The sequence below is a fragment of the Nilaparvata lugens genome, chromosome X (assembly GCF_014356525.2).
Source record: "Nilaparvata lugens isolate BPH chromosome X, ASM1435652v1, whole genome shotgun sequence".
NCBI lineage: Eukaryota > Metazoa > Arthropoda > Insecta > Hemiptera > Delphacidae > Nilaparvata > Nilaparvata lugens.
In genome coordinates, this window is record NC_052518.1 from 10,154,374 (window position 1) to 10,167,413 (window position 13,040).

General features: G+C 33.8%; 1 protein-coding gene across 2 annotated transcripts in view; it reads right to left on the reverse strand.

Moving 5' to 3' along the window:
* LOC111043398 overlaps positions 1 to 13,040 on the reverse strand; it is a 169,936-nt gene that overhangs the window by 48,859 nt on the left and 108,037 nt on the right. The window contains exons 4-5 of one of the 2 annotated variants that reach the window (XM_039442385.1): positions 12,029 to 12,169; positions 6,239 to 6,472 (exon numbers count right to left, since the gene is read on the reverse strand). In XM_039442385.1, the coding sequence (XP_039298319.1) occupies positions 6,239 to 6,472; positions 12,029 to 12,169 (375 nt within the window). The remainder of the gene's footprint in view (positions 1 to 6,238; positions 6,473 to 12,028; positions 12,170 to 13,040) is intronic. The other variant, XM_039442386.1, reaches the window with a different exon arrangement.

The following is a 13,040-nucleotide window of genomic DNA, read 5'->3' on the forward strand; positions in this document are numbered from 1 at the left end:
AATTTTCAATTATTAATACAGTATTTTTCAGTTATCAGTGATGATTTAGTGGAGTATTTTTATTTAATTTGGTTTTCAACTTTTCTGAATTCTAAATTCCCAGTTCATAAATATTTTGGACTCAAAATTGGACAAACATCATGAAGTGTAAACAAACTATTCTTGGACAATTTCTATCTAAATTGGAAAAGGACAGTTTTGGGATTTAAGCCTGTTGTTTCTTTCCCATCATCCATAGTTGAGAATTATATTGTATCTATCAATGTATAAATGAATAAATTAATTAATGTTGATAAGTATTCTATGAAAAATCATAAAAAAGCTCGCGAATATTACTTAGGATTATCTAGGTGAAGTTTAATTATATTCGGAAGTATGAAGAAAATAATAAATTTGAATTTCTGTTTTATCCTTTAATATAAACAGATTTTTACGTAAAAATTAGAGGAGATCTGTTAAATTAAATTAACATTAACAATTCAATCTAATCTGATAAACTGCTTAGTTTAATATTGTGACACCGTGACTTATTTGTTTCCTTAACCGATGACAAGTGAAAATGAACGTATAGATGAATGAATGGTTTGGAATTTGTATCATTTCCATTTTGTTTCAGTCTATTTTTGAGGGATGTATGGAATAAAACAATATATATATATACAAACAAACATACATTACTGGCTGAACATTACTTCCACTCAAGCATTGATCATATAAATTATTTTTGGCAGAGATCAAAATTGGAAATATAAAAATTTACTCATTCTGAATATCACTCTCACATAGAGCCTCACCTTTATAATATGTTGACCGGAATAGAAAACGTAAAATTTTTTAATGTGTAGGGAAGTTGCAACTTAAAAAACTAAACTCATTAAATTTCCCTCTAGTAGGCCGACTATCCAAATTTATTATTAACCCGGATGTTGAAAGAAAAAATGGGGTATTTTTGTGTGGTCCTTCGTGTAATTCGAAGCAAAAGTGAAGATTCACATAATAGAAAAATGTATAGGTATCTAATCTGCAGCCCAATGTTTTGGTAGCTTAATTCAGATGATGCGATTTGAAGCCATGTAAGATGGTACATTGAAATTTATATCAGGGGCCCACTGCATGAGAAAATACAAACTGATATAATATTTAAGTAGTCAGCTGGTTATTGGAATAGGAAATTATTGAAATATTAGCTTACATCCATCTTTTCTCATGCGGACCCAGATGATAGTAATCTGGTTTTATAATCTGAATTTTTTCAAATGGACCTGATCTACATAATAATTTGTATTGTTTACAATAGAAGGTGGTATTGTTTGAAGATGCACTGAGGAGAATTTTCCTACATATTAAGAAAAATATGAATATAACTGAGAGATGCAGTTATCACTATTGCCAGTGGATGTTTTAGTTGTTACGATTTTTTGTTTCGATTGTGATTGATTGTAATGTTTCATTTAGTAGTCTATGATAATTCACTTCTATGGATTAGTGTTCTGACGTTTAAATCAGAGTGAGAGTTTGGAATTATTAACGTAAAGCATGTCCATAGTAATATTTCACTGATTAATACACGCATGGAAGTTTGATAAAGCATTGATAAAGGTAGATTCATCGGTAGGCTATAGATTCCATTATCTATTTCATTTGAAATGCACTAATGAGTCCTGAACCAGTTCTTATTCTGCGTGAGTTTATCAATTCAAATTGACCACGATTCAAGCAATTTGTCACAAAAACGTAAGGTACCTCTTACTCATTTGAAAAAGAGTATTGTTTTCTCTTAAAATACACCGTGATTCAAAAAGAATAACACAACTTTGAAAATTGATAACTCTGCAAAGAATAAACGGAGAGTGGAGCACTATCTGTCATCGATTCGAGGAAGCTCTAAAGTTTTTTTAGTTCGAATTTGGAGCACCACCCCATTGGCACTCATCTGTCCGTGCCTATTTGAATGAAAACTATCCGAGGCAATGGATCGGCCGCCAAGCAGCTCGAGACAGAGCACTTCATCACTGGCCTCCAAGAAGCCCTGACCTCACCTCCTGCGATTTTTTCTATGGTGGTAAGTTGAAGATAAGGTGTATCGACCGCCTCTACCAGCTAACATTGAGGAGTTCAAACAAGGAATAACAGCAGCTATACAAACTGTTACGCCCGATATGCTACTAAGGGTGTGGAACGAGTTCGAGTATCGTATTGATATCACTCGAGTGTCTGGAGGGGGTCACATTGAACATTTGTGAACTTGTTTTCTAGTTGGGAAAAACTTATTTTAATACTCTTAATTTTGATTTGTAACCCAAGTTTCTATTATGTTTCCTTGATTAGATACATATTTTCAAAGTTGTGGTATTCTTTTTGAATCACGGTGTACTTATTGTACTTATAGTACGCGTCCCGTAGCTTAGCCTCCGTGACATTGAAACGGCATATTGGCAAGGTATGGTTCGCGGGGTGATATTCCTACTTCTAAAAAAACATACGCTCCAGAAAACATAGATCCGTAGTGATGGAGGAAGGTCCCTACAGATGTTCGATGTTTTTGAACAGGTAGTATTGTAGTATAGTGGCTCTCCGCCGATATGCAAAGCTGCAGGACCCGGACTGTAGCAATGTTGATCAGTACTCATCAAGAAAAACGAGTCCTACAGGAATTAATCTATAATTAATGATTTATTAATCCTTTGGTCGTCACTCACAAATATATCGATACATGAGAAAATCAAATGACCTGGTTGGCTAAGGTTTGGTATCGGAATTCCTCGGGTAATACCTTAATATTATTCCAGGGCCTCTGACGTGACTTGAAGCCATTTAGACAGTTACCCACAGGTTCAATATGCTATATATGAAGCCTGTTATCATCAGCATTGAGTAGAACCTATGACATCATTCAAGGAAATGTAAAAATAAAGACGACTGAATCACAACCAAACTTTCACTCACGAATTGTTGAAAATGAATTCTGTACGATTAAAAGAGCATCCATCTCTTACGATTCTCATTTGAATGAATTGATTGCTAACAGGAATAGAGTTGGTGTGTTACGGTGATGTTAGGAGATCAGGAGCACTATCGAAAATGCAATTTTATTAACATAACAGACAACTGTGTCTTGTGTTCCTAAATGATTCAAAGCTTCGAAGCTTTAGTAAAAAAACGGTTATTGCACAACAACTTTCTTCCTCTGCAAATAATCGCGTTTACGGTGAAGGATGAACAGGTTGTCTCAAAACGAAAGTGAAATCGCCTTTCCTATTCTAGCAAGCTATTGGTCGATATTATAATATTCATTTCCCTGTGTTAATTGATTAGGCCTTCTCATCCTACTCATCTGATTAACACAACAGCATAATATACAGAGTGAGTCATATGTATGGGAACCCTTCAATAAGTTGAAGACTGTTTTAGATATAATACTGTATCTTTCAGGATGAGATTCTATTAGAATATTTATTAGATTAAGATTATAATAATTTTTATTTGAATTAAGTGGATTTTTGACAACATTTCAAGTCTCTTCAATTAATAAGATTTAGGTTTTACTTGAAACTTCAATCAGCTACCATTTTTGATACAAGTAGGATAGAACATTTTTATTGATGTCATCTTTCTTGTTTTGGAAAGGTCTTCAAAATGATGTACCACAAATAAGATATTTACATTTGAAATATTCGAGTTACAACCCCTCATTTAAAAAAAATTATACAATCAATTTTATTGATGCCATCTTTCTTGTTTAAAAATGGCCTTTAAAATTATGTACCACACAATGAGTGTTTACATTATTTAAAATATTCGAGTTACAGTGACCCTGTATGAGGGGTTGAGAATCAATTGTAAGTCAAAAGGAGGAGTATTCGACCAATAACTTACCCTAAAAGTTGAAAAATTATATATCTGCAACAGTCTTTAACTTATTGAAGGGTTCCCATACATATGACTCACTCTGTATAATTATGTTAGGGGTGCCCACAAGGGGTGTTTGGTCACAGACTGCGTTCTTCAAAATCTTGGGGGGGGGAGAGGGCTCAAAATCAAATCTTGGTTTGTTAGATCAATACTCATAAAAAAAATCTCTCAGTAGAAAAAAAATCATTGACGATGTTATCATCGTAAGGGGGGATAGAAGCCGGATGTTTCCTAAATTTGAAGGGAGTGCGTGGGTGCTTGAGGGGCCACTTATGTTATTTCACAATCCAACCATTATAAAACATTCGTCCACTTAATGATGAGTTATGGAAACAAAAAACAGAAAATAGTATATGAAATATTTGGAAGAAAATATTGTCCCTCACCTCATGTGTTAATGTATTAATGAGTGGAGAACTCAAGCTGTTGGAACTCTTCATTCATGGGGAGAATGGGATAAAATAGAATGGTTTCCTCTATTTTTTGCCTGAGAAGGGGTTGTAATAGAAGAAGACCGACATAAATTACATAAACGAGTTTGTAATGGATGAAGGAAACACTAAAATAGATTCATTCTATCTCAACGATTCTCAGCAATAAAAGGCAACATTCTGTTAAAACATTATAGGAAGGAAGTAGAAGTCTGAATGAAATGTTAAGAAAATGTTCTGAAACAGTGGTTGTCAACCGGTGGGTAGCTATAGGCCTACTTACTAATAGGTCACCAACGGATTCGTGGTGGGCTGCAGCTTAGCTCTTGGACATTGATAAGAAAAACTTATTTATTCATCAGATTTCTTAACATTGCTTTAATTTTAACTTAGTTCAGTATTATTATTTGTGGGCTCAGGAATCCCTTAGGTGAATCTCTTTGATGGGTTGCTAATATGGATAAGAATCAAAAACAATTTTTACCGAACATAAAGGGTTAGAAATCACTGAATCTAGAAAACATGTTGGGGTGATGAATTTCTAATACATAAAAAATTTACCTATCAACAATGATATATCTGAAATCTGTGTTTTCAATATTTGAGAAGAATCAGCCTTTACAAATCAAGCGCTGGAGAGTACTAATTGAAGGAATTACTGTACTCCAAAGAGTACTCTATTCAATAGACCATCAGATTGTTGATATGAATACTCAATAAATAAGGAGAATTTAAGTCTCGGGATAAATTACCTCAATTTCTGACGTCTTTGAAATCTCAGAGTAAATATTGTGAGACTGTCTAATATTGAGAGTATCTAAAAAGTAATCGTCATCTCTCATCATCATCCCTCTCACTCATTACCCACGCACAAGCCTAAGAGCTTATGTGAGTTTCACTCTCAGTATTATTATTGGTCCAAACATTGATGGCGACTTCCTTAATGATACAATTCTCAAGTTTGGCATACAAAACCGATACCACTATGAGAGTCCAACCATTAAGTAGATCCATGTGTGTGAATTATTGTTATTCTGTGCATAATACCAGAATAAATACACATTAATTTTTGAGAATTCTCATTTGAGGTCTCCAACACTTTCATGAGAATTTTAAAACTGTCAATAGGCGATTGATTACATTGGTTGCTACTTCCCTGGATAAAATTATCGGAATCTGTTAATTATTACGGGTGATTTAGAAGAAAATAAGCTTCAATTACTGAAAAATGTTATACTTTGAAGTCCTCATGATGGTTTAAAGAGCATTGAGAGACATTCGATGAGCAACATTGATGATGGCTTTCGTGAAGGAATATTATATGAAATTTATTAGTTCGGGTGATGTCAAAGAGAGAGAGATTCCTCCTTAATTTCTGAGATTTTGGGTGATCACATTAGTGGCTGCTACCCTGAAGGAAAATTATATGAAGTTATGAAAATATGAGTTATGAATTATATGATTAGTTATATGAAGTATGAAATTATAGGAAAATTTTATAATTGTGGATTATTCCGGAGAAAGTACAATTTAATCATAATCATTTATTGTATAATTTGAAGTCTCTTGAAGGGTATTGTGAAGCTTTCAATGTGAGCGATTGTAGGCGTTGTTTTTACTTCACTAAATTGATGTTTACTATGGATTATTGTGATTTGAAGTCTATGAAAGTTCAAATGGCATTGTGAAGGTTTCTATGTGAGCGTTTATAGTGTTCACTTTCCGAAATGGATTTTTCATTGATTTTTCATCTTATGTGTATGAATGGATGGTGTCAACCAGTGTCCAGTGGGTCCAAGTCAGAATGCTCATCAGTCGGTTGCGTCGGATTTAGTCAATGACTACTGTACTGGACTAGAAAGTAGTAGTTGTGCTTAGAATGTCAGTCAACTTACGGGGGTCGTTCACCACTGGGCCATAGTTAGCGGGCACTGGAATGTCGTTGGTCACCAGAGGTCCATGGTGCTCGCTTGTTTTCGCGGTGTTCCTATGACAACAAGCATACAGCAGTCCGCCACATGTGCCTTCGATAAGGCCCGACGTCATCCAGCAAGACAGGAAGAACTCACAACTGCCACTGCTGCATTTCGTCTTTGAATCACTCGCCTCTGACCAAATATCTGCAATTCCTTGGACCAATGTTGATGTAAACAATATCCATTCCAATCACAACTCTACACCACAATAACTTAACGCTAGAAAGATATCAACAAATGTTAGTAGAGTAGGATAGAGCTACTTCGGAAAGTTCTAATCAAGCAAGCGACAGAGGATAACATTTGGTACAGGAAGCACTAATTCCCCATAGATTTGATCGCATTATAGATTGAAAGTAATAAAGGTAGAAGGAACTATAAAACTAGGTACCAGATGATGTGGTTTTATATAGATGTCTGAACCCTTAGGAAGCACTCATTCCTCATAGATTTGTATAGATTGTAAGTAATAAAGGGAGAAGAAACTAGATACAATATGAAAAGTACCAGATGATGTAGTTTTAAATAGATGTCTGAACCCTTAGGAAGCATTCATTCCTCATAGATTTGTATAGATTGTAAGTTATAAAGGGAGAAGAAACTAGATACAATATGAAAAGTACCAGATGATGTAGTTTTATATAGATGTCTGAACCCTTAGGAAGCACTAATTCCTCATAGATTTGTATAGATTGTAAGTGATAAAGGGAGAAAAAACTAGATACAATATGAAAAGTACCAGATGATGAAGTTTATATAGAAGTCAGAACCCTTAGAAACACTAATCCCCCATAGATTTGATCGCGTTATAGATTGTAAGTAATAAGGGAGAAGAACTAGATACAACATAGAAGAAACCAGTATGATGTAGTTTTATATAAATAGATGTCAGAGCCCGTAGGACGCATGGAAGATTTATGTTGTATGTATAAATGTTAGAACCCTTAGGAACACTAATCCCCCATAGATTTCATCGCGTTATAGATTGTAGGTAATACATTGGAAATTTATGTTCCAATAAATATTTCTACATAAAATATAGAAGATCCCAGTATAATGCAGTTTATATAAATAGATGTTAGAGCCCTTACATACAAGTATGATGTATATATAAATGTCAGAACCCTTAGGAAAAACTAATCTCCCATAGATTTGATCGCATAATATATTGTAAGTACCTAATAGAGGGTAAAGGAACTAGATACAATATATAGAGAATACCAGTATGATTTGGTTTTTATATATGTCAACTTTGTATAGATTTAACCATTAGGAAGTACAAATTCACCAACGTTTCAATTGTATAAATAGATTGTAAGTATAATGAAGAGAGAAGAACTACAGGTAGTTACAATACAGAAGATAACTATGTGTGATATAGTTTGTATTAATAGATGATAAGTATATAGGTTAATACCAATACCTATGATAAGTATAAAGTATTATACCTATAGTATACCTATGATAAGTATAAAGTTTATAAGTGTATATTTATAAATGCTTTATAGATGATGGTCGTCTATCTGGTCTGGTGTGGATGAACGGAAGTTTAAAGAAAATTTGCATCAACATCAGAACTCGGTAGTTTGAGGAGAATATTGGCAATTTATATGAATATGCAGTGTTGTTTGTGTAGATATGATATTTGTCTTGATCTAACTTGGAGAAATTTTGTTGGTATGGATGCACGTGTAGCATGTGAAATTTTACTTTGTATGAGTTATATTCAGACCTAGGGAGTCATTTTATAGGTTTTTTTGGCCTATAAAATGAAAATTACAATCCCGTTGTTCTAAATATTCAATTGAATAAGACAAGCAATCATTGAGAGTAGAAGTACATGACATAACCAGAAAAAGGGAGTCCCTCTTGATAGATATCTGAGTACAGTACTGAATTAAGAATCTGAGATTTAAAATTCACTAATATTCATCAAAGTGAATATCACTCTAAGAGTCATCCTCTCAAAAAAAAATAAATTAAAGTTTTAGTTTAAACCATCAGTTGGCTCAATTGAAACACATTATAATGAATGCGACCATACATTAATTGAACGGATTCAATAGTCAAACCATCTTTGGAGAAAGTGACCCTAAGTGATTCCACCTCTTCTTGTAATCGTGAAACTTAATTTTTATAATTTTTCAATGTCTTAACACTTGTAATTGGGAAATTCCGAAAATATCGATATTGCAAAGGAAGAATGATTTGAAATGATACTGATCAAAAGGATATAAACTCGATGAGATGTGGAGAAAAACCGATAGGAAATTGAAAATTTGTATTTTTTGTGTACAAAAAAAAAATAATTTATTATAATTTCACATCCATCAATGATTCTTATTCGTTATTCATTACGAATTTTTATTACGTTATTCATCAACATAATACCCATTCGAGAGACATCTCCATTATTCATCAACATGAGTAAGAAGATCATTCATTCAGATGAAAAATAACTTTCAATGGTTTTATTAGAGTGTGTCACTGGAAAATGCTGGGAAACTATAAAGCTTCTGAATGTTTGAGATGATTATGCCGAATGTATCGATGGAGAGTATTATTTATGACAAAACTATTTGTGAATTGGAGAATGCAATGTCAAAGAATCAACGATGGAGAGATCTGAAAGTATGAAATCGTAAGAGTTATAATTTTATAATATAATTCAATTTTGTAGTGATGACTATATTTTGGAGCATTTATTTAACTTACGAGTTTAAAGGGAATGCGACATAATCGATTTTCATGAAGACACCTGATTTGAAGAATCAAATTTCTATTACATGGAATGCTATCGAAACTTAGCTCTTTTGGAAACTATGGGAATCAATGGATGACTCAAAATTGAAAAAAAAACATGGTCTACTCTCCAACCAAACGTAATTGCTGATCTCGAGTTGTTCAAGAACTACTCTCATAATAATTATTAACATATTGATTTCAAACTCCATTGAAAGTATCATGCACCAGGATCGATTTCTAATCTTTTTTCTTGAGGAAGATATGTTTTTGAAAGGTACTTGAACTCTGATATAATTATGAAAGTAAGGGTTATCAAATTGGTTTGTTGGAGAGCATAGTCCTACATCACCACTGAAAATGTGATAAGAGTAAATATAATTGTAAATAGAGTGGAGTGAATATTATAATAATAAATGAAACAACTTTTTCAAGTAAATCCGTTGTAATTTAGTAACTATAAGAGTAACTCTAAGCATACTTCCAGATATTATAATGTCGCTATCAGTTTATATTTCGAAGAATAGTATCGCCTAGGTTTGTAAAAATATGAGAACCCTCTTCTTTCAAATGGATTGATTTATACATTAGGTAAGGAATGATTAAATCATTCAATATAAATTGCCAAAAGTTGGAGAATTCCTCACCCAGAAGAAGAATAATTAGATACAAAATTGAATATTTCCTTTTTTAATATTCAAGGTTGGACACTTCACTCTATCATAGAGAATAATGTTCTACTTACCTGTGGAAGAAGCTATAGTCTTTTAATGAATGCTTTACTGGAGTGAGCATCTCGGTAATATTGTTTCATTATGCGCTGTTAATGTAGTTGAATTACAAGGAATAGTTCATCTTTAATTTGTTACCTCCTATTTGAAAATTTTGAATATAGAAAAAACAGACTGTCGTGAATCTTTCAGTGTGAATTCTCTATGCATTTTATTGATTTCCAATCAATCCTTCGAAATACAATGTCATCAATACGTAAATTACAAATGAACTGAGGTAAAATTTCTATATCGTTTCACCAGCACCCAATAAATAGGAGAAAATAATTCCAATTTATTCTAATTCTGTGAATAGTATGATAATTCCAATTCTAGTTCTGTGAATAGTCTGATCATGTCTGATGAAATAATAAGCAATAAGTATAAATTAAATGGAGATAGACAAATTGAATCTTAAGGCTAGGCGCACACCAGTTAGTCAAGAAAAGACAATACAAGACATGATGAGACACGTTTAGTCACAATACTTCACATAGTTGCTTGTGATGCAACTCACACTGATTAGTGATTGCAATTAGACATGTCTTAATAAACAACTATGTGAAGTATTGTGACTGAACGTGTCTGATCATGTCTTGTCTTGTGTTAACTAACTGGTGTGCCCCGAGCCTAGCACTTTTATGTTATGAATTGAATTACTCTTTTTCAAATTACTCCTCTCCTTCGAACTATAATAGAATTCACATAATACATAGTAAGCAATAGTTTGGCTTCTCATTGAACAATCATAATGATGGAATAATTATGAATCATTTTGTAATTTTTTGGATTTATTCATCATCGAGAGTGATGATTTATTTATCAATCGATTCTGAAGTTCGCTCTAATATGGAGGATTCCTGTGGAGAATTCCCGGACGACAGAATCCGACTTTTATCTATTTTTTTTCTTAAAATAATGAGCCTGAAGGGGTGTATTTCGATTAGTCAAGGTCTTCGATTATTCCAGGTCGGACTTTTCCTATTAGACCAGGACCTGGTCTAATCGCACACCTCGGCTAAACGAGACGGAATGCTTCGATTATCCCAGTAGTTCGATTATACCAGGTGGTATTAACGAAACCTGGTCTAATAGGACCTAGTGTAAGCGAACTACTGGATTAATCGAGATTGTATGCTTCGATTAACAGTAGTTCGATTACACTAGGTTATGTGTCTCGATTAGACCAGGTATCGTTTAGACCACCTGGTGTAATCGAACTACTGTTATAATCGAAGCATTCCGTCTCGTTTAGCCGAGGTGTGCGTCACAGATTTTCAGCTTCATTGTAGAATAGGACCTGGTCTAATCGAAACCTGGTCTGATCGAGACACTCCCGCCTGAAAAAGTCCTTATTTCTCATGGATAGGTTTATCGAGACTAGTCTATTCAGCACAAACTATCTAACACCTCCAAGAAGCCAAAATGTATAGCTATGACACCATCCTTCAATTTGTGATGAAAATAATAGGTTTGGGGAATTACAGATTGTATCTATGTATTTTTATGTCATTCTATGTATGCTCCATCACAGGGTTATGATTTATTCCACTTTGAATGTAGTCATAGTGCCGGTTGCACAATAGCCGGTTAAATTTTAATCATGATTAAGTCCACGAGAATCAACCAGAGAAGCCGTCTTATCAAAAAGGCCTTTTCCGAATGGTTCTCATGGAATTAATCACGGTTAAAATTTAACTGGCTGTTGTGCAACCGGGCCACTGACTTTGAAATCAAAAGAGTGATGTACGTGTATAATGATGCATGTTGTATCTGTTGATAAAATACCACAGTATGTTTTGAATCATGAATGCGCTACTGGAAATTCTACTGTAATAACAAAACTTTCATCAGAAAACAATAGATAATAATCAGCCTATAATTCAAAGAGCAATGTAAGAAGTTATATAGGCTGGTGAATAGTACAGAGTAAGCCTTTAGAAAGATGCGAAAACACAAATTCCAAGAAGAAAGCGATAAATTATTCATGAATGATAGTGTGCTGTTCGAGTATAGATAGATAGATAGATAGGCTGCCTTTATTTTAACCTGGAGGGCGAAGTTAGGGCGCAGCCGGCCCTATCTCCCTCATATACAATGAAAGAGATGGAAGTTTGGAAGTAGTTGATAAATTTAACGATGCATTATCATGAATGTGCCCTTTCCAGTAAGGATATATTGTAATAGATTACAGTACCTCTGTTCTCTTCTGGTGCAGTCAAATCTTGGAAGCCATTTTGATTGAAAAGCGAAGCTTGAATGGTCCCCGGTTCAACTGGGTCTTTGAAAACTAACCGAGGACTTCTTGGGCCCATCGATGGAACTGGTGGCTGAAAGCCTAACAACATGTCTCATTCAGTAAAATGTTCATCGAAAAAAATATAAATCGACATGCATGAAATACCCTCTATTCAAATACATTCCGTCTGTAGGTTGATCCTGAAAACATCCAAACTTGAATTTTGAGTTTTGAACGATCAGATTAGAGAGGTAGCATCACATCGTTACTCTGAAAAGTAAGCAATCCATATGCACGATCTACGTTTAACACTAATCCAGGTTCACATCAAGATATGGACGCATTTATCGTTACTCTGAAAAGTGAGCAATCCATATGCACGATCTACGTTTAACACTAATCCAGGTTTACATCAAGATATGGACGCATTTATCACGATGTGTTAAACTCAGAGTTAAAAGAACAGCTCATCTAGTTTCGGTTAAACTGAGTTGGTTCATACGGCCCTTAAAGTTTTTTTCTTCTTTTTATGTACTATTGCTATCTAGTCATGAGACTAAAGAGCAAATTTAATCAAACCTAACCTACTAAATTTAAATAAATGGCCCTTAAAGTGCCATAATAAACTTTTTAAGCTGTGGGAGTTTCAAAAGGGTAAATTAGGAGAGCCATATAGTAGTTGAGTAGTTGATTATCCCCTAACAAACAAATTAATTATATAGAGCATGAAAGGAATTATCAATCGCCATCCACATAGTTTATTATAGGGACCAACTGTTCAGATAGGAAACATAAAGATAATCTTCTCTTACCAACTAATACTACGGGCTCATTCTCAATTTCTGAGGACGAAGATGAAGCAAATCAGTACTGAGAATAATAAATTCTTATTATTTTAATTCATTTGGTGAAGACACTACACAAATACCCTGAAATAAATATGAAAATAAAATCGATTCAACCTCAATGA